The sequence below is a fragment of the Harpia harpyja genome, chromosome 2 (genome assembly GCF_026419915.1).
Source record: "Harpia harpyja isolate bHarHar1 chromosome 2, bHarHar1 primary haplotype, whole genome shotgun sequence".
NCBI classification, from domain to species: domain Eukaryota; kingdom Metazoa; phylum Chordata; class Aves; order Accipitriformes; family Accipitridae; genus Harpia; species Harpia harpyja.
Genome location: NC_068941.1, coordinates 2536969 through 2559228, shown reverse-complemented (window position 1 = coordinate 2559228; position 22260 = coordinate 2536969). Strand labels below are relative to the sequence as shown.

At 44.7% G+C, this 22260-nt stretch overlaps 1 protein-coding gene across 5 annotated transcripts; it reads right to left on the bottom strand.

Moving 5' to 3' along the window:
- Positions 1-175: 175 nt before the first annotated feature.
- On the bottom strand, positions 176-22057 carry PPEF2 (protein phosphatase with EF-hand domain 2). Of its 5 annotated transcripts, XM_052812474.1 has the most exons (18): positions 21940-22057; positions 17232-17419; positions 15710-15739; positions 13399-13526; positions 12803-12860; positions 11452-11627; positions 10291-10405; positions 8902-8948; positions 8295-8461; positions 8174-8210; positions 7933-8082; positions 6807-7142; positions 5151-5336; positions 4309-4451; positions 3707-3813; positions 2433-2596; positions 1765-1852; positions 176-1137 (listed from the first exon to the last, which is right to left on the bottom strand). In XM_052812474.1, the coding sequence occupies exons 2-18, from the start codon at positions 17290-17292 to the stop codon at positions 959-961; spliced, it is 2172 nt and encodes a 723-aa protein (XP_052668434.1). In that variant the 5' UTR covers positions 17293-17419; positions 21940-22057; the 3' UTR covers positions 176-958. The 5 variants fall into 5 exon arrangements, with proteins under 5 accessions (XP_052668434.1, XP_052668445.1, XP_052668415.1 ...); XM_052812485.1 differs by lacking the exon at positions 15710-15739; XM_052812455.1 differs by lacking the exon at positions 15710-15739 and having other exon boundaries at positions 8174-8461.
- Positions 22058-22260: the final 203 nt, after the last annotated feature.

Below are 22260 nucleotides of genomic sequence, written 5' to 3'. Positions count from 1 at the left end.
GGGCTGTTCTAAACAATCGAATGAGGCTAGAATTCTGTTTTTCATGGGCCAAGGTAGCAGTTTAAGTGAAGACTTCTACCATCATGCCCCTGCCAGAGTGACTATGCTGCATGTATGAGTATAATACATTGGTTTTTTTCTTTGTAAACACTTCACTGCCCCATGCACCCCCCCCTCCTTTTTAAGCTCTAGTTGTACCATGTTTTGAAAATACCTTGAACGCACAGCATGGGCACTCTCGCAGGGGCCTACCTGACCTACTACCCTAGCCTTTGAAAAAGAACTGGTCTCAAAAGATTTCTTTGAAAAGCCTCCCCGGCTAGCACCAGTTTGGCATGTCTGAGAGGATAGTTTTTTCAAAGTGTTGCTCCAGTCGACAGCTTTAGTAGCTTCCAACTTACAGAACAAATGTACCACAGCAAAGTAACAACAGAGGGGAAGAAGGTATTATTGCTGAAACAGACAGCAATACCCCCAACAGAGTTGACAAACTAGAGAAGGCGTGAAGCAGCCCAGAACTGGCACTCCAGAAAAAAGTGTGTATTAAAAGGAAAACTGTGCTCTAGCAGTTGCTATCTGGTTAAAAAACCACCTACGAGAAATACCTTTACTTCCATTTTACTACACTTGAACAGACCTGAAACATTTCATCACATGCATTGACAAGATCAACAAAGTTGCATCTTCTCTTTGAGCAGGAATTTCTACTTAAAACACTCCTTTTAAAAAATGGCCAGATGGAAGTGCAGCTTATCTATTTTACCTGTTACCTTCCCCAAATGGATCACAGCTGTTGGCTATGGCGCTCGCCATTTTCAACCAGTAAGTGCTACGCGTACCTGCCTTCCCTTTTCCTGCTTCGCATCTGCAGGCACGCTCTGCGGTGAGGTAGGAAGCGGTCCCCCTCACTTCGCAGACTGTCAAGGCATTGGATGTGGCAACCCTCACCAGGTTCCCACTACTGTGACTGTTTGACAAGGCGGAAGGCTTCTAGGAACTCGTTGAAGTCAATGTTTCCATCCTTATTGAAATCAATGCTGCGAACCAAGTCGTTGATGCCATCATCCGTGAGTTCAATGTTCATGTGGGAGCTGAACAGCTTCCAGGTTTGGTGGAATTCCTCAAATGAGATGAGACCTGTGGAGAAGGAAAGCACAGCCACCTCAGCGCAAGGTCACCACGGGCACTGCTGCCAGTCAGTCACCGCTCAGCATGCAAGGAGGGACCCCTGCTCAGCTTTGATTTCTTGTCCCACCCCTGCCACTTGCGTACCCTGAAGGAAGGAAAGAAACCACTCATAATCTACATTGCACATGCTGCAACTGAATTCCCCAGCATGGAGAACACTGGCTAAAATACAACTTAAAGAACTAAAGAGACATATTACAATTTGGGAAAACAAAAGAAGGCAAAGACTTGTTTTTTCTCTCTCCCGCAGTAATGTAGTAGAGAGGGCTGCTTGAAAGCAGGTAACACTGAAGATCCCGCGTACGCTGCATTACTGTCATGACTCTCATCACAATTTTTGTTCTGCTGAACTCCTCCGGAACAAACAATTATTAATTCTCTACCTGAACTGCACACAGTACTTCAAAATGCATCACGGTTGTGGAAACGTGCAATGACATTGCAGAAGCTCTTGAGGGAGGAGAAAGACCTAAGCCTTAAACCATTAAATAAAAATGCCTTTGTACATACTAAAGGGAGCCCAAAAGTAGAATGGAATACAATGCAGTGACCACCACCCCCTGCACACCTGCTTACCTGAATGATCTCTGTCTATGATCCTGAATATGGTCTCCAGGTTGGATCTGTTTCGATAAATGACTTCGAGCAAGCTCGACTGGATGTGCTGAAAGACAACACGGTCACACTCCTTCTACCCTTCTGACAGCGCTCTGCTTTCCCTAAGCAGTTACTGCGGACCTTCCCGTAAATGAAAATATTTACTGCTCTCAAGAGTGTGCCAGCAATGCACTTTGCATCATGTGTGCCTTATGAAACGGGTTTGTGATGTCTGGACCCTCTGTGCAACTGCATTATAGCACATCAGCAACCTCTCGCTTCCAGAGATTTTCCGGGCTAACAGAGAAGACAGTGACTTGGGCTACATTTTGTAACCATTGCAGAGTTAGATTTCCTGGGTGTAATTAAGAAACCGTGACTCAGAGAATGGAATATAGTTCTCCTACTCAAAAGCCTGCATCCAAAACTACCTCTAGGTTTTGATTTCACATGCATCATCTATTTCTACGATGGACTGAATGCCTCTGGACTACTTGAATTCATGCAAGCTTTTCTGTCGACTTCAGTACGATTTTGGATTATACAGGACCTATCCACTCTGCTTTTGTACCATACTTGGTTCCATGTGCCGGGGATCTGGTGAGCTGCTTCGCATCATGCTTTGGTGGAAGGGGTCGAGTCCTTACCTCTTGGCTCCGCTGCTCCATGGCCAAGTCGTCGAGCCAGGACTTGTATTCCAGCATGCCATCCGCTGTGCTGCGCACCAGCTGCGGTCTCAGCATTCGCCAGGGCAATCCCAAGTGCAAGACTGACTCCACTGCTATCGCCCAATTGCTCAGCGTGATTCTTCCTGTAAGGAAAAGGGAGAGCCATGGAGACCTCTGAGAGATAAGCAGCTCAAAGCACATGAAGGCAACGTAAAAAGCCTAGATGAGTACGCATATCCAGTCTACTGTGCTGCTGACAGCAACAGCATTATTTCTCCATGACATACTTGAGCGCTTTGGTACAGGAAGAAAGCCTACGTGGCTGTACAGAAATCAGCCACTGCAGGCACAAGTGCACTTGCTGCTCCCCCCAGCCTCAGCAGGCTTTTGATCATTGCAACAAATCAGGGCCATGGGGTTGCAAACATCTGAACAATGGGAAGACACCAGCTTTGGATATTTCATTATAAATTTGTGGCCTACAGCCAGGGTCACCCTGCAGATCATGGCCTACACAACTGCACTAGTACTTTCTCAGTGACCCAGGAACACGGAAAAGCCCCTACTTTAGCCATTGCTGTAACAGCTGAACTGGGCTTTTATGAACAATTCTGCTGCCAGGGAAGAAAGCAGTTCTACCCACAAAAAAGCAGTTCCTACCCACAAAAAAGCAGTTCCAAATGCTGTGTTCCTTTTCTCCCCCAGCCCACAGATGGACAGATCTCAGCAACACATCTTGGTCACTGCACCAGCAGAGCACTCCTGTCAGCCAGAGAATTATGAACTCTCAGCTCCTTCCTTAAGGCTGCCACCACGGACGACATCCCTCGCTTTCCTCTTCCCAGTGATTTTAGAGTCCAGGGCTGAAAAGACTCTAGAGACCACCCAGCCCTTCCCAAGTGACACGACAGACATGTTCCAAGTCGTCTTTTCCAATGTTTCTTCAATACTTCTGTTCCAAAGGGTTCTCCTAGCACCAAGCCTAAATTGCTACACATTAGGCTAATCACATCTTGCTTTTCCAACACCTCCTAGTTATAATGCCACTCTGACGCATTAACAGGTTCCCAACAGAGACACTGAATAACAGCAGATGGGACCAACGCTCTGGCGAGGTCTGGCACAGCCTCCACCTGTGACAGTCGCTGACAACTATCAGTGAGGAGTCTCCCGACCAGGCACACGCTCAACTTTGCCGCTTCAATCCTATCCTACTAGGGAATTAACCTGAGTGTCCCTCGGCTCAGATTTACCTGTACTGTCCTTATCGTAGGCCTTGAACGCGCTGATGAGGGCTGAAGTGTGAGCAAAGAGCTTTTCCCGCAAGGCTCGAAAGGCTGACTCCTCCACTCTGCTGATTCTGGAGGATGCAGAAAAGAGAGAAGCACATTAAGGACTTGCGATGAAGCACAAGAGAAGCTGCACTTTCCCAGTCCTCTGGCCTGTCCGTGCATTGCCCACTCCCTCGCACAACTGCTTTGCACAGCTACAGCTGCATCTCAATGCTCATGACAAGGCACTGCGTGCCTGGAATCAATCACTGCATCAATTTGTGAAGTAACAAAGCAGAAGTGAACCTCAGCAAGGGTTGAAAGTTAAAACTTGGCATTGAAAAGAGAAGCTGAAAAATCAGCAGTCTGTGAAAAAGTCCCCTGCTCATCTTGTAACGCTCCCTCCTCAACCCTTGAGCCTCCCTCAGTAATTTCTGCACAAAGCCTGAGTCTTCCTCTCGCAGTATGGTTTAGTAAATCAAGCTGTGAAAGTTCAGCTCCAGAGTCAAACTTTCTCAAAGCTCCCAAAGTTTTCCCTTTCGGAATTTTGACTTGGTGAACACAGAGCAACCAGAAAGCCTTGCCTTTGGGTCATAGTGAGAGTATGGGCCGTCTTGTTCGCTTGGTACTGAACAAAATGGGGAACGAGGTCCGGTCCCAGCTTCACATAGGCTCCCCTGTTGCTGCCAATCTCATAGTAGTTTGAGGCTGAAAATATGGTCAGCACCTAACGCCCAAAAAAGAGAGGCATTTACAGTCAGTACATACATCCTCTTATTATATATACATGTATCAGTGAAAACAACACAACCGATCCCATCTGGAGTCAACAGACTGTGAAAGCACCATGTTTTACGTGGAAAAGGAAGACCGAGGCAGCGGCTGGCCTTGGAGCCTTGCAGGTGCGAGTTCCTCGAGGGCGGCACTGCTTTCACATGGATCTGGCCACACACTGAGCTTCTGCAATTTCACTGTACCTCTCCCGATGACCTTCCACTCTCCACTGCAGTGAGCAGAGTCAAAACTGCCCCTGTTGAAGTCACTGAAGTGACCGTGAATCTTCTGAGAGCAAAACTTTGCTGCAGCAGCTTGGTAACACCCTTTTGTACATCATCTTCAGAAACAGCTGCATTAAGGGGTCAATAGCACGAATGGGTTCAGACCTTTTCTCAGCTACCATGCACAAGGATGTGCTTTGCCTGCATAACAGATGCCCCCAACAGAGCAGGTGCCTCCAGACTGTCCTGACCTGACACCTCGGCTGGGAACACACTTCAGTAACTCCCAATAAGGCTGTTGAACGATTTTGTACCTACTTAACAAAGCCCCATTGGAAGAAATGCAGAGCTGAGACAAGCCACCACAGAAACCCCACCCTGGCAGGATGGAAACCCAAGTATCCTTTCACGCTATCCCCCTCACCGACCTTCCTGTTGTGGCAGAACTCGTAGCCTTCTTGCTTGCACTCATGGGAGCGGATGAGGAACTGCAAGTTGTGCTTCTCGAGGATCTTCCCTGTCACGTCAGGTCCAAAGTAGCAGCCACCACCTCGCACCGTATTTACTCTGCAGCCCTGCTGAGGTATGGGGTCACTCCAGAGAATGTCTAAAATCTGAAAGAGTTGGAAAAGTTCACTGAGTAAAGTATACCCAACAGATAATGCCGATCAAAGTTTACTAAGCAAATACAGCTCTATCTCTGAATCCCTCCCTGGACTGCTGCTATTACCATAGTGCAGGGAAACAGAGATGTTTCCTGCATCCCAACTGAACCACCATACTCTCCGCAGGACTGTCACAGGCCTAGTCCACCACAGAGGTGACAATATTGTTGGCCTGGAGCTACAGGGACGGGACACCCAAAGTGCCTGGGGGAAGAGGGGTGTCCATAAATCAAGCCTGAAACAAACCTTCCCTTTGCTGCCTCAAAGACTTCAGAGCCTTGCCTGTCCTCCTCCATCCCAAACCAGGTCCCAGGGCAAGAACACCCAGCAGATCCTGAGGCCGTGAGCCAGCTTAGTATTAAACTCCTTTGCTCTCTAGCCAGGACATTCCGCAGCCTCCAGAAATGTAAGTAAATGCTGACTCAGTAACCACTATTTGGATTAAAGTTTAATCTCTTTAACCCTGACCTTAATATATAGCTTTATGCTGATAAGGTGTGCAATGCCAGGATGTCATATGTAACATGAAGTAACAATGGTTTCAGAGCGCACAGAAGGGGCTTACAGACAGACTGGTCTAACACAAACAGGAAACCAAGTTCCCAGGCTCCGACCTGCCTAGCAATCTACTCACAGTGCAGCCTAGCTAAAACCACAAATTCAGTCTGCTCTTAGTACCCAAGATCACCACTCACTCATTAGCGAATGACGTGCTCATTCATTACCTACAGAGCTGACTTCAGATAACCCATATAACCACTGGGCTCTACCATCAGTCTTGTCTATTATTTCTCTCCCCTGCAGTGAATCAAGAAAACCTGTTGCCCCACTCTGTGCCTAAGCAGCAATTTTATTTGTACAACAACGGATGAGTGCTGTGCTAGGGGCAAATGCTGGGACAGAGCCTTAAGCACAGAAAGCCAAAAGCCCAGTGAAGAGACTGACTCGCAAGGGTAGGAGAAAGGCACCAGCAGAACGGCAGCTAGCGCCAGTCTTGCACACAGCCTACGTTCTCCTACATGACTCTCGTGCGCAGCTCTTCAATTGCTAGGGAACCGTGCCACAGGATGGGCTGGATGTAGTGCAGATATCTAACGAAACATCCCCAAGCAGCAATGATCAATCACGAGCTCACGGTACAGCCCTTCCTGACAGCTTACCACTGAATGATCGACGCCAGGCTGTCTTGGGTTACAGAGCAGTAAGTCCAAAATAGCACAAACCCCATTAGGCTGGCCACTGGCACTTCAACACTTGAGTTGCTCCTTAACTCCACTATATGAAGCAGCAAAAATCTCTCTGCAGAGAGGTCTGTGCACTAAGCCACGTATTTTGTACTGAGATTCCTCATAACAGAGAGCAAACCTGCAGGAGGCACCCACAGCCCACCGAGCTCAGGGCCCCGCTTAGACTACTCACCTGCTTCCACTCGTCCTGGCGAGTCCAGCATGGCCCATCCAAGTCCGTCAAGGAGACCACGCTGGAGTAGGTGAGCTCCTCCGACTCCGACTCGCTGATGTCCACCAGCCGGCGGCACCACTCGATTTGCTCCTGTACCGTCTGCCGGACCCACTTGGAAAACTCCAGCCTGTTGGCCATGCTGGGAGCCTGGGCCGGCCGGGGCTGCAGAGATAAACTGGGGGCTGCCTCGTTCCCTGCTGGGTCAGCCTCTACTTTGCTCTCCCCGTTTAATTCCTGTATTTCCACATTTCTATTCGACTCCTTTCTTTTCTTCCCTCTTAATACAGAAACAAACTGAAAGAGGAAAGAGAGAAAAGAGAGCTGGTCACACCGCTTGGAAACCTCCATCTCCAGCTCTAACATCTTCCATTGGCAGGCCGTCAAGTGACCCAAGCTTCTGAGCCTCAATTCCCTTTGCTGCCGTCAAATGCTGATTAATTGTGGGAGATTACTAGTGCCATCCTCTCGGATGTGCCATTCTTGGTTTACAGCTGGGGCCCCACATCCATCCTGACTACAGATCTATCTCTTCTTCGTTGACTTTGTGCTGCTCAGACATTTCACAAAAGGTAGAGTACTTGGATTTCATCTGCAACGGGAACTGGGCGGCAGACTGAGGGAAGGACTAATGACTGATGCAGTGCTTGTCATTACATTTGGAGAAGGGAAGTAGTATTTCTCCACTAGAAAGTGAGGCAGAGACAAGTTAAACGACTTATCAAAATCCTTCTGGAAATCTAGGGGAAAAACAGACTAAGGAACTGTGGGCCAAAGTCTCATCATCTCTGTGTTTTTACAGTCAGCACCAGCACATCTTATTTACCCATGCCCTTTCCCCCTACTTCCCTGGCTACGATCCTTATATCTTCCAGAAGCCAAGAATGCTTCTTCCCTTCACACCTCCTGCTCACACACTATTAAACCAAAGCGATCCACTCCAAGCCTGTGACTAAACACAGTTTGTCTAGGAAGACCATCCTTTAGATTTGTCTCATCAACAGCCAAGCTGACATGTAGAAATAAGCTCCTCACCACAAATCAGCAACACTGCTGTTTCTTGCAATATCTAGGTAATAAAACCTACTTTGTTCCTTTGAATTTTCTCAAGCATGTCAAGGTCAGTGGTGTCAGAGATGCCCCCATGTATAATGAGGACTTTCTGATCAATCAGGGTGGCCAGGGGCAGCCAGCAGAAGACATTCTGAATCATCTTCAAGATTTTCTTCCCATGCACCTAGAAGGACAGGTCAGAAAGGAAAAGATGAAGCATCAAGCCTTCAAAGTCCACGTCTCATGTGGTAAAGGAGACACAAACATATGCCTACCTTGTATTTCTGCATTACTTCCTTGGTGAAACCATAACTAAAGGAACAGGAGAAAGGAAGTTCAGTGGGATTTCGCAGTGACACCCTTGACATCGCAATCAGCCCCGCACAGAACCCATACCGTAAATTGACCATGTGGTCCTCATGGTTCCCGCGGTTGAGATGAACCTCCTTTGGATAGATCAAGAGGAAGGTAAAGAGGACAATGAGGATCTCGAGGGACTGTTTGCCTCTGTCTACAAAGTCCCCATTGAACACGTAGGACTTGGAAGGAGAAGGAAGGCCATTCTGTAAAAGCAAGGAACAGGCGGATGTTACAAGAGAGGCCTCCCCGTGATCTCCATATACCTCCCCCCCGCAGCTGCACATTCTCTCAGTCCTATCCCAGGTTACCTTATACAATAGACCCTGACTCTTTTATTTTTATCCTGTAGGGTCCCAGTGGCAAATGCACTGAAAAGTGAAAGCTGGCAGGCAGGAAGGGTTGCCATTCGTATCAGCGCTTACAAAAATGACCACTGGCACTTCCCAAATGTACATGTATATCAGATTTCAAAGTCAGCAAGAGAATAAGCTGCTGCTTTGTGAAGCCATTTAAAACCGATCAAATCGACCTGAAGAATCACATGACACGTGAAGGGCCCGATTTTGCAAACACTTCACAGCATGACCCATGCGCTACTTCTCACAATGCCTGGCCAGCCTCCCTCTCCAAATAAGGTGCCTACCTTATAAAATATGAGGAACAAGTCATCCAGCTGGCCGTGCAAGTCTCCTAACAGGCACAAAAAGAAAAGTCACACTATGTTTACCTTTAACTTAAAAAGACACCAATAAATAGCTTCCTGTGAAGTATCTGCTCTATAAATCAATGACCGCTGAAATGTTTTGGGAAGTTCAAGGTACAAGTTTCCTTACGCTGAGGCAATGTGCCCGAAGGAAAAGGACATGATGTAAAGGCTTGAGCTGAAGCCTGAGAAGGACAGCAAAAAGCCTACACCAGCTTCTGAAGACTCTGATTCAGAAGCTTTGTTCATTTATCTCTTAGGGTGACACAACATGACAGAAGACACTTTTTGACTTTGATCATTACATGGGAGAAAGCTTTGCATACAAAATAATAATCAAACTAAATTATCATTTAAAGTGATATTGGAGAGAGAGGTTTGTTTTCCAGAAGGTGACTGCATGCAAAAGTCTATGCTAAGTACACATTTTTCAGAAATATCTCAAAGTTTAAACATTAGTCCTGTTTTCCTAGTAGGAAAATAATGGTGAAAAGCTTTCGAATTTACTTGATAGGACACAAAGACGTGTTAGTATTCTGGATCTGAATGCATGCGCTGCTGGTAATGAAGACTTAGCCAAAACAGCTCCAGGACTTTGTCGTTTAAATAATCCCAGGCCACAAAACAGGACAGAAAATGACTGAGTTTTGAGGCCAGTCCTGGACTGGGTGCAGTTTTTGTCGTTTGGTAAAAGGACTCCAAGGTTGGGGTGACAGAACAAAGACAAATTTGAATTCCAGTTGAAAAATTCTTTAAATCTTTGCTGTAATGTATAACAATTTTAAGAGCCACAGGCCATCATTATCACCCTTCGTCTTCCCTTAGACAAATGTACATCCTTATCTTTTCTATCTATACCTCCTCCTCTCCTTGCATTTTTATAATGACCGTGACATCACCACTGCTACAGCAGGCTAAGCCAAACTGAATGCTACCATCTAGGGACAGGGTTTGTTAATGACGTATTCCAAAATCTCTCAGGGAAGCCAAAGGCAGGCTACGAAGAGACAAACCACCTTCCCTCAACACCCCCGTCTCGTTGCAGACCAAGCAGAAATAGGGCCATGATGCAGACTTGCTCCCTCCAGTCTCCAGGCTAGTCTTCGGAGCAGCTCACATCATACAGCATCACAGGGTAAACCCGGATATTTTAGACAGCCCCAGTTGCCTCTCAACACAACACACATTTTCCTTATAGACTGCATTTGTGTTCCACACACAGTACAGAGGAGGACATCATGGTGACACTACCATTTTATATCTTTCCCACCCCTTTCATGTGAGCATTCTGCCCCAGAGACTGCGCAGTGCCCTCCCACCCAGACGTACCGCACACGGTGATCTCCTCGCTGTAGCAGGTGGAGACATGACTGATGTTTGGCAACTGCTTGAGGTGCTTCCTGGTCTCATGCAGAAGGTTTAAGACATAGCGAGCGTGGAGCTGCTACTAGGAGAAAGCGAAGGGATTAAAGCAGGAAATCGGTGACCTCTGAGCAGCAATGCAGCTCTGTCTGCAAAGGCCCCAAGGACCCACCACGATAGCCTGGATGGCACAAACTCTCACTGGGATGACACTCGGTGCTGACCCATGGGCTTACAAACAAGATGACGCAAATACTGGGGAACAGCAGGATGGAAGAGACTCACCAAAAGCAGCCCGGCCTTGGCACTGGCAGGGCTGGCAAGAGAAACAAAAAGCCCTAGCACCCTGTGGTTAAGGCTGTATCTGCTGGGCAACACCACCTCCTAGAGCAGCAGAAATTCCAGCCCAGTATCACAGGTAAGAAGCTGCTCCTCTAGATCTTTCTTAGCCTTCTCCACGTTAAGCCAGGCCCTGAGCTGCGATGTGTTCTGCAGAAATATGTTCACTCAAAGCTGGGGTGTAGGCATTTAATATTAGTCAAGACACTAAAGACCTTTGTTTTAGAAGTCGTTTTGTTTGGAGAAGGGATGTTTTGGTCTATTTTGCAGTTCAACACCTTGACTGAGGGATGGCAGCAGAACACTGCAGTTGTACGAGGACTTGGCTTGTTAGTGCTGCTGAATTGGTACTGGACTTCCTCATCAAAAACCTCACATTTTACATTTTACATACGAGTCAAAGTTGCGTGGCACAAAACATAATTTTAATCAGCTGTTTCCATCTGGGCCGTTCTATACATTTTTACAAATTGAGGAATTGCAACAAAAAATGACAGAATATTTCAACATAGCCTATTGTGGGTTTTTTTCCTTTTAAAACGAAATTCAGGTTAATATCGGCACACACCTACAGAGAGTTTTCAGTTTTGTCAGAACTGCATTTTCAAAAAGGAAAGAAGTTCCTATGGCAGGGGGAAATTCCGTATCATTTCCATCCCCCTTTGCTTAACAGCCTGCCAGCTCTTTATACTCCAATCAACTTAGCTTGTTATGAAGGCTAAAACCAAATATCTGTCTTACACCCCTGTGCAGAGAAGGGGAAAGCATGGTTCCTTTTGGGATCCTTACTTGATTCTGTTTGAAAGCTTCCAGCAAGGCAGTTGCATGGTCAGGAAGGAGCGGGAAAGAGAGACGGGGTCCAGTGTAGGAGTCTGGCACCTCCAGGGATTCATAGTCACAGTATTTTTCCAGCTCTGCCTCTTTGAAGCTTTCCCCACTTATGAACATGCGACTGATAAAATCCCCTGGATGGCAGATTGGTCGGTTTGATTGTTTTTTTTTTAAAAAGAGAAAGAAACAAGAAAAAGTTAAGTTGGTTCAATACACCATTCTAGTAATTTGCTAAATAAAAAGCTGTTTGGTTAGGCTAGAGCTCATGAGCAATGACAGCAGCAGAGGCTAGCTGCTAGTTTGACACCGCTACAGAATTTGCAGTGGGGAAGAGTCTGCAGGGACAAGTTTCCATGTGCTACGTGTCAGGCAGCGCTGGAAGCTATGCTAGTTTCTCCAAAACTCTGGTAAATCCAGATGGACACTGGTTGCCGTGGCTAACTGAAGTCTTATTTTCAATGACATGCAAAAGCAAACTGTATAATAAGGAACTGTCTTCTAAGGAACTGTTTTTTCTAAGCTTGCACCTACATTCTCAGTGTTGCACAAAATTTGTATAAATACGCATTATTTTCTTATTGCTGTAACGTCTCAGAGCCCAACTCAAGGAACAGGACATTATTGTCCTGTTTTATACAGACACTGAAAAAAAAATCTTCCTCAACAGAGCTTTGTGGTAAAATACGTGGGGTGGTTTTGAGAAAAAGGCTGGCAGTTTGAAAGGAAGGACCGAGGACTTCAGCAGGTTATGGTCAGCAAAGGAAATAGTTAATTTTGACTTACTACCATCAGATTTCAGAGCTAAGCTCATTAGCAAGTTCCCAGCACTAAGAAATAACATATAATGCTCTCTGCTGATTCAGGAAGATACTGTATTGGTTCCTACAGCACTTCTCCCCCCCCCCCCCCCCAGTTATAAGCGAGAGACTAAATATAAATAAAGTAGATACCCTAGAGCACAGTTCACTAAAGATGGATTCTCTCACTTCAGAAATGGGCTCTGCAAAGCCCTGGTCACCAGGGATCACTGAAAAAAGGCAGATTTCTAATACTGCTCTTAAAAAAAACATACTGAGCTTTTATTCCCCCTTCCAGCTCCTAAGGAGCAGGAATTGCCCCACATCCCTCGCACAGCTCTGACAGTCTCCAGACAATTCACTCCCTATCCAAATTCCTGATGCCATCGCTCTTTAGACTCTCTTGGCCCCCTTTGCCATCCTAAAGGACCAGCAATGGGCAAAGAATCAATAGAGGGTGCAACCTTCTGAGCTGCTGGTGCCACATCTACAAATGGCACATAGAAACTTACTCTCTTTACTGCTGCTTGGCGTGAAGTGGTCCATAAGGTAACTGAAGAAGTTGTGAAGCTGCAAGAAGAGAGAGAGCCCATCATCATTCACCCTGGAATGAAATTCTGCAGAGCGGCAACTTAACATGATTCTTCTTTCTGGAAGTATTATCTACGCCCCTCTCATAGTATACCAATTCTAGTTTTGAATATCTTGTGATGAAGTCAAAAAAGTAGCTTTACCTTCAGCCATACAGGCAGAAGTACACCTATAAGTCCTCCCTCTCCCTGCCTGACAGCAAGGCAACCATATAAGAGAATATTAATCGAAGTTAAAGTATAACAAACCAACTAGGCTTGCCTATTGTGTTCAGACTCAGGAAAAACAATGTTAAATGGTCCTTACGGCTTTCTTTCAAGACTCGTTACTTAGGGTTTCATCAGATATAAGCAGGCAGGAAATCGATGGGCTAAAAATGGGCAGGAAACCCAGTCCTTGGGCCACTGAAGCACTTACTTACAGGATTGCCAGCAAGTAGCCAGAAACGAGCGAGTCTGTGGCACAGAAACGACCCTCCTATGTATTTTCCTACATACTCTTATCCTTGGCACCTTACCTTGATCTGATCTTGCTCGCAAGCGTACTCAATGGATTGAAAGATTCTCCAGGTGCAACGTCGGCGCATTTCCAGCCGAGCAACGTAGCGCCGATACCACTGTTGGATCAAGACGGCTGCCTTGAAAGCTAGAGGACAAAACCAGGACCAACCTGGTGAGCTGGAGTGGCTGCAGCTGAGTACCCTGCTACCGCTCCTTTCCCGACCCTGAAAATTGAAAAGCATCCTTCTTTTTCAGGAGCAAGTTTTTCAGGAAAGGTGTTCTGATGCCTAAATACTAAGGATAACAAAACACCTGCTTCTTTTCACCATATTGCAAGAGGTTGATCTGATCCTGCCTGACCAGAGACCTCAGAAGCACTTCTAACCATCGCTACTGGCTCCTCAACACCAGAGTTAACAACAAGCAATTACGGCCTAAAGATCCAAACACGTTCTTCAGTATTAATAGACAATTTTCTCCCTTTCTATTTACGTTGATTATTTTCCTGTCTGTCTTACAGTCTAGGTACTGGGGCTTCAGGAAACCAGAGATATGACTGAGGCCACACAAGGAGTTGGGGTAAAACAAGACACCGAGTCCCCCTCCAGAGCCTTAAAAATACGGGGTTTGTCTACCTTCCTTGAATCCAAATAAATACCTCAGCTTTTGCAGTTCTGGACAAACTTCAGAAGGGATCTATTCTAGCATAAATGTTAACATACCATTATTTTGGAATAAAATAAAGACAAAATCAACACCCACAGCGAAAAGAGGGAGACAGATCTTTGGCCACTTAATGACACAGAAGGAACAAAATGCAAGGAATTTCCAGGTGCTGGGTCATGGTTCAATCCACAGCCAGAACTGGCACCAGGCTCTTCCCTCCAAATGATGCCTATTCGCCCTGATCTTTAAAACATAACCATTCCTCTGCATTTCCCCAATTCCAGTGTTTTTCATTAAAAGATTATTTCAGATGGGTGTGTGCATATTTGAAGTGAAGTACATTGGTGCAGTTTCCCATTTCCTTTTTCAAGTTCTGTCACAGAACTTTATGTACCTCTAGAAACAATTTCATCCTCCTTAGCTGGTTTTGACCCCATTTGGACCGCCTGGTTACTTTACGGCACCTTGCCAACCAGCTCTGCTACTTGGCATCTCCTTTTGATTATGCTCTGTGTCCCTTCCTGTTCATTTCTGGAGCCCTACCCTAGAGCCCTATGCTTAAAACATTTTCTAACGATGCTTCTCTGTGTCATCTTTAGCTGAGGGAGGGAGGGATGACTGCTCTGTCTACAGGCTGGCCTCAAAATCAAATGGAGACAACGGTTACAGAGTTAGCCCTGCTGCAGAAGCTCATATTCCCTTGGCATCTGGTTTGTGAGAGAGCACTACCGCATTCACCAAAGCAGGGAGAGCAATGGGGTGTGGGGGGTGGAGAAGCTTTATAAAAGGAAGGAAATCCCCCACCCTTACCCCAAAGGTTTCTAAGTACTGGCAAGAGACAAAGAGATCACATTAATTCGATTAGCTTGCATTAATTATGTAACATAAACCACCCTTCATGTATTTCAGCAGGAAACATTGACCTTTACCTAAATAAGATATCCTGATGGTTTACCTACTGAAAATAATAATCCTTCTAAATTATGTTACTGTTACAGCACTAGGAGCTGCAGAGCGCAAAAAGGGAAGAGCTGTTGCTGTTGTGCAGCTGAGGAACTGAGTCACGGTGAAGTCATGGGCAAGAAGGTAAGACTTGGCTAGCCTTAATTCAAGAACAACTTAAGTATTCTTTGCCTGAGCCTTATATCTTGTTGAAAAAATGCTTACTGATCTGCTGGGCCATGAAAAAATAAAAAAGGCTGACTTTTTTCCCTGCAGTTTGGTGCTCCTGATGCTACCTCTTCAAGCCTCCTTTATAACAGACCCAACACGAGCTGCCTTACTCCCTGTACAGTAATTTGGCAGGCACGTAACCAGAATCACAGTCACAATCACTCTCTAAAATAAACAACTTCTAAATATCTTGCATTCTGTTAGCAGTGGATAAATGTCCAATTACTGCAGTAAGGGTCAGATGTATTTCAACTGAATCCCAAGCAGAAATTCATAGTTACAACTCCACATATACCGATGAAAACTAGATCCTTTGAACATTAAAAATAAGATCTATGAAAGACTCGTTATCAAGCACACAGAGAGCATATATACCCCCATCTACAGCATTTTAAGTTCCAAATGGGCAAGGCATTGGTTTTTTACACTACTTTTACAGAGACCGACTCTGCAACTGAAAAAGCCAGGTATTCTAATTTACCAGCTTACCTGGGTGAGTTTCATCTGGCAGTGTTTGTACTAGTTTAGAAAAAAAATAATAAAAAAGGAAAAGAAAGATATTTATCTGCATTTTATGAGGATCCACGCAGGAAACTGAATCATACGTCACCATGTAAGCTACTGAAGGCATGCCAAAGTGGCAGCACTCAAACTAAAACATGCCTGTTCACGCTAGCAGTATAGTTGACACATCAGCTTACAGGGAGTCTGCACCCTCTCTTGGGTTCCGCATCCCCTTCTTCACTCAAGTGCAGGGCTGGTTTAACAGAGCTCTGCTGGCTACACTTTCCGTCGGGAACAGCCTCTGGGCCTTGTACAAGGCGGACAGGACACGGCCTGGCACGTTATACTTGGGTGGACAGTCCTAATTAGCTCCAGATCAGCAGATCTGAAGGATTTTGAGAACCAGATTGAAGACATTTGGAGAGGTTTTAGTCTCATGGGAAACTGTTGATGAGGTATAAGATCTAATGCAGAGTTTCAAGTAAGTAACTAGTTTTATATTACACTTCATTTGTTATAGACAAGCCATTATCATAAAATAGCCCTGAACTTCGTGGGGAAGTCCATGGTACTCTGGTGCTATAGGCAATAGACAAGTCTAACTTACTTAAAAAAAGGTGGGAGTTTTTCAACAAGGAAAAATTACAAACGAAAAAGGCTGAGTCACAACGGTATCCCTGCTTTCCTCACTTCTAAATGCAATTACTATTTTTCCTTTCAAAGCACTTGCAAGCAGTTTGCACCATACTGCTGTTCTGCCAATGCTGATGACTGAATGATTCAAACAGCAAAGTAATCTGTTTACTTTTTTACACTTCCTTATGTGTCCACTCTCACTCATAAACTCCCTTTGTTCCATAGCCGACCTAAGCACACACCCAAAAAATTGATACTATCATACCAAGGTTTTCATAAAAATAAATCATTACAGCTTCGAGAGCCATAAAAAAGTCTAGATTATTAGCAGAGATTAAGAGCATTGCACTGACATAATTAGAAAAAAGGCACACTTCTTGCTCTTCAGCTTTTCTTAGCCACACCATCTTACCTTCTTTAGCACCAGATATATTTGGCTTTGCTAATGCTTCTGCTTTATCAGTCCTGCACCGCTAACACAGTCTTTAAAAAGAGAGTCCACCAGAAGCAGCAGGGTGATACCATCCATCATCTCGCTGTCAGCACGTGACAACACGCGCATTAGCCAGCAATTGATTAATCCGTCAGATGTTAATTCTAACAAATGGAATTGCTTTTTGCTGCTTCATTCCTGGTCAGGTTTTGGTTGAATTTAATCTAATCCTGGTCTAAACAGCTCTTTTTTTCTCAAGCCTGTGGGTCTTCTGCCTGACAGCTGAGACTCCTTGTCACAGGATACCGAAAGACATAACCTTGCCTCAACACTATGAAGAAAACCAGGTAACTCAGAAAAGAAACACATCCACTGCAGCCTCCCAAGGGCATGTGCAGGAGCAGACGGGAAAAGTTTACTTTTCAAAGAATCACTCACCATTTTCAGACTTCTGCAGGGAGTACTTGTAGTTGGCATTTACAGAACTACCAGATCCCATGTTCTCCAACCAATGCTCCTAGAACGTTGCAGACTGGCACGGTATCACCAAAACCACGAAAGAGATGCAGGAAAGACCATTCGGTCAGAATCAAAACAGCTGCAACATGTCCCACAGTGCCGAGAATCTATAATTAAATACATTAACGCTTATTAAGATCAACGAGCAGATGGCCTGTCTTGCGCCCAAGTACATCTTCTGCTACCAGGTTTTTCCAGCTACTTTGTTGTCTTCTAGACAATCTGAGGTGAGGATTTCTGTCGTACTGTTTCAAATTTCGAGTCAGCTATATGAATAGGAATCTTTTTAGCACCTTTCATAATTGTATAAAAATAGCAGAGATTGCCTATCTAGGTACTGTAATTGTATGATAGATGCTTAAATCGGGCATTCATGTACTCTCACAGTACCTCACATGCCTAATTTGAGGCTCCTAACCTCTTAGCAATATGGGAGTCTTTGACCTGAACTTTCATTTCAGATGCTACAATAAAATAATCTTGATTGAGTTTTGAGAGCAGACTACATGTCTGAATCCTCATGCTACCTCCCCGCTTCCTCATGCACAGCCGAAGCGCCTGGATAAAGGTGCTAAAATACTACACATGACTGCATGTGGGAGGCATTCATACCCTGTACAGAAAAAAAGAAAAAAGTTTTTCAATACTGATCAGGAACCATAAAAGTCATTAAGGTGATTCATTAACAATCAGCATATGCAGACAAATATTCATGCATATAGCCATCTGTGAAGGATAACTCTCATTATGAGGGATGAGCACACAAATGGTATTTAGATCTATTTGCAGTGCCACAGCTAGAGGGAGATAAGTCTAAAGTAACAATTAGCTATCATAAGAAAATAATCAGCTTTGTTAAACGCTGCTTTCCTTCACCTTGTGGATCTGCTTGAGTGTGGGAGCATAGTATACCATCAAACGCTCAGATCCTGGCCAGTATAAGAGGACAGGACAGCCAGACTTTTGTAACCTCACTGCTGCAGAAAGCTCTGGTCAGAGCAAACGGATCCTATCTCAAGATTAGGTCAAATTCTGAAATCTCTCACTTTTAGGACAACCAGAATGTCGTTCGCAGTCGGACATGTTTTCTCTGGAAAAAACCCAAAACAATCACGTACTACTGCCAAAGCGGTCCCAGGCTGTATCGCATAAGAATTATACAGATTCTTGTTCTAACCGAGAACTGGGGGAGGAGAAATCTGTGAAAGGGAGGGAAGGGAAGGAAATAAACACCTGTAAAAATGTTAAGCCTGGTCCTAGCAGGAGACCACAGCTCAAAGGATTTTGAAAGGTCAGGACAGTGTGACTACAGAGACAGTTCTCCCCAGCAGACGGAAAAGTCCTTCTTTTCTCGCTTCCCACAATCCTTTTGCCTCCTTCAATCTCTTTCCACCTAACCCACGTCTTTCCTCTCAAAATAGCTACAGATCTGCACAAATGCTAATTGAAGGAGCACGTCTGGTGTTGTATAAGGTGCATGTATGCAGTGTTTGCTCAGGAAGATGAACTGTGCTAAACAACATTTCAGCATGGAAAGTTTCTAAGGCAAGTGAAATGCTGAAATTCTTTACCTTGCCTAGGATGCCAAATTGCGCAATGGCATCTTCGCAATAACTGGGTGACCCAACAGGAGGATATGCAGCAATGCTCTCAACAAAATACCAATCGCTTTAGTTTTATTCTAACAACATTATTTCATAACATTGTCAAAAATGGCCTGAAATCACTGCTGAATTATGCCCAGTTATATCTGGTGCTTTATGGCCTTTGTGCTTAAATAATGCAGGTACTCTGACAACTTTTCAGATTATTAACTACTCAAATGGACAATTGCACACAAAAATCAGAATCCCTGGCATTTAAGGCTCTTATTTGTAACCTCCTGTACAAGGCAAATCCCATTTCAGGAAAAAACAAATTTTCAAGCTCAGAATTTCTGAGTGTAGCCTTCTAACTCCCATCTCGCTATCCAAACAAAAATTTATTTTCAAAGACACAGATCTGAAGATTTCAGCAAGTATTAGCTGTCCAGAGAAACAATGATGTGAATGATTCACTCTGTATCAGGAGCTTGCTTTAGAAACAATCCTCCCCAAGCACCTCTACTTACTGCATCCTGGTACAACCTCGCAGAGCAATCTGAAACACCGTGACGCAGGTTCCTTTCAGATAAAATGACACCAGAAGACACAGTCCAGCTACTAATGGGAGTTCCGTCCACAGGACCAGATTCAAGCCACTCCCAAGAAAAAAAACCCTGAAACATGGTTATTGTAGACAACTGTTCCTCCACACTGGGGGTCAACACAGCCTGTGCGCCTAGACGTATCTTCAGTGCTGCTTTGGAACCTGACAGTACCAGCTTCAAAGGAAGACGGATGCTTCAGCTTTTTGGAAGAGGTGAGTGCCTTTAAAGATACCCTTAAAAATGCAAATATGAGGAAAAAAAAATCCTTTTTCAGGAACTAGAACACTTCCAGATCACTTCTAAAAAATGGAGAACAAATTTGAAGCAAGCGCTCAAGTACAGAGTTAGGTACTTTGCTTGCTTAGGATGTGTTTGGGGGTAGTGCCTATCTCTTTTGATAAAATGTGACCTTGGATTTGACAAGACCTTTGGAGACAGAATAAAACTGGTCCTCATTTCCCTCCTTCCCTGCAAAACAAACAAGCATTTGTTATTTGGAGAGCCTTACTTTAAACATAAATTTTGGCCATCCATACCGAGGGATGGTCTAGTATTAGTGTGCCCTCAGAGCACCTGCAAAGAGCAAGCACAGGCAACAGCACCTACCTATTTATCTTATCATGAATGATCTTGTTGACAGGCCTCTCTCAAGCAATTCTTGGAGCTGCAAACTTTTTCACTTCATTACCCTCACGTTTTTCTGAGGGACACAGCCTGAGCAAGGGAGTGCACAGCAGTAAACCAGAAACTCCAATGGAATCAAACCTGTTTCAAGGGTGGGAGGAGTGAGGAAGAAATAGAGCCAGTCCAACTGCTCAGCACCTCTCATCCACCCAGCAGTGACGTGCACCCCTCCCCTTCCTAAATTCCTGTACCCAAGAAAAAGAAGAGGAAGAGAGGCCCACAAAGACACGGCCTAGAAGACTTGATGAAGTTGAACAGTGGCATCATCTCAAATATAGGCTGTATTAAACAACCAGGTGAGACGAAATGATGCAGCTAGGAAATAGTCAGCTACAAACTGCTCCTTTCTCATCTTGCTCTTGGCCACTGTTCCCCTCCAGCGGAGATGTTTACATTTTCTCTGGTGCAGCTAGAAGGCCTCTAAAACAGGATTTCCTCACACCTTCTGAGAAGATGCAATACATCCATATGAGGCTCTCCCCTGGTACGCACCGCTGCATAGAGCATCTGCTAGCAAACACGCATGCTGTAAGTAAAGTGAGTTGATAAAACCCGCTGTATGCGCTTACGCCGGGGCAGAACTAAACCACCACCAAAAAAAGCGTGGACTCAAGAACCACCCATGGACATAGACAACTAACAGAACAACAAAGTTCAGTGCCTCAGTAGAAGACCACAGACGCACAGGAAAGGTGCACGTGCTCTGTTCCACCAGAGATAGCGTTCTAAAGGCAGGAGAAACATGTAACAGCCACGCTCCACATACACCTCCCAAGCCAAGGGATAATATACTCAGTTTTGCGACACTTAAAACACAAGCTGCCAATTTGTTTAATACTACCCTACAATACCAAATAAAATTCATTAAAGGAAAACATGCACAAATCCATTTGTGTCAACCAGCCCAAAACAAGAACAGCAAAAGCCTAGGTCAATTTCCTGGTTTACCGTAAATATTATTTTAACTCCTTCAAAACCAAAGCAAGTGACAGCATTTTTAATCAAATCCTACACACTCTGTCACATCACTGAGCTTGTCCACATTACAGATCTGTACAGAATTTGGTGGTCCACCCCCATGAATTGAAGGCTGCCTGCAACGAACGCTGAAGTGAACGTGAAGCTAACTCCAAAACAACAGCGCTCCTAGGAAAGATGACACGCTTCACGTGTTATGTTGCACAACTGAATCCCCACTAACTTGACAATTTTATAGACATCTGAACAACTGAGGGAAGAGATGAGCAGAATAGAGAAGGCAATGAGAGGATACAACACTTTCTGAAAGTTAACTAGGAAAAAAACTGAAAATGAGATGTCCAAAGGGAACAGAAATTTGAAGTTCTGCTAAAAGAAAAACAGCAACAGTTTGTTTAAGAGCTACAGATGAATTAAAAAAAAAAAAAAAATTCTCCCAAGAATAAAAATGGTAGCTAGCGCTAGGGAAAGTGATGATCCTGCCTTGCCCTCCTAGAGTAAATACCTACGTATATCCCACGTGTACATCAGACTCGGCACATCTCGTAGCTGGAAATGAGATGGTGAAGCTTGTTTTATTTTACACATGCACTGACCTCTGCACCTGCACAGTTACTGCAGTGCCAAGAAGGAGAATTTCAGACAGAAAACTCACAACTGCAGTTTTATATAGCTTGACATACAAAAAGGATATTTCACCTCAAACTCTGGGTGCTGAGTAACTACTTCTGAACACAACACATTGCTACAGAGAAATAAAAAGAAAATGCAACTTACCTTGCCACCAATTTCGAACATGTATTTATTAAGATAAACACAACAGAAACTCTCCACTTCTTAAATTTTTGTTTCTATTCAGTACCCACAGTGATCAATAATCTCTGAAGTTAGTTGCTCGATAAGATTCAGAAACTCCTCCTCAGAATCTAAATAATCAAGAAAGCTGTTCCCTCGGGCACGCAGCAGAAAGTGCCATGTCTTTCGGCACCTGCGGTATAGAATGCTTGTGCTGTTCTGCAGCAAGTGCAGACCCTTCGATACATTTACTGCACAGTTGTTTTGAGCAGCCTTAAGAATCCTCTCCCATGTGATGCTTAA

Excerpts from the sequence above, each read along its gene's own strand:
- PPEF2 (XM_052812455.1), bottom strand. The coding sequence starts at position 17,292 with ATGGGATCTGGTAGTTCTGTAAATGCCAACTACAAGTACTCCCTGCAG. Across the intron at positions 10,406-11,451 it reads AAGCTTTCAAACAGAATCAA|CAGCTCCACGCTCGCTATGT; the intron begins GTAAGGATCCCA and ends TTCTCCTAGTAG. Across the intron at positions 1,853-2,432 it reads TGGAGCAGCGGAGCCAAGAG|CACATCCAGTCGAGCTTGCT; the intron begins GTAAGGACTCGA and ends GTTGTCTTTCAG.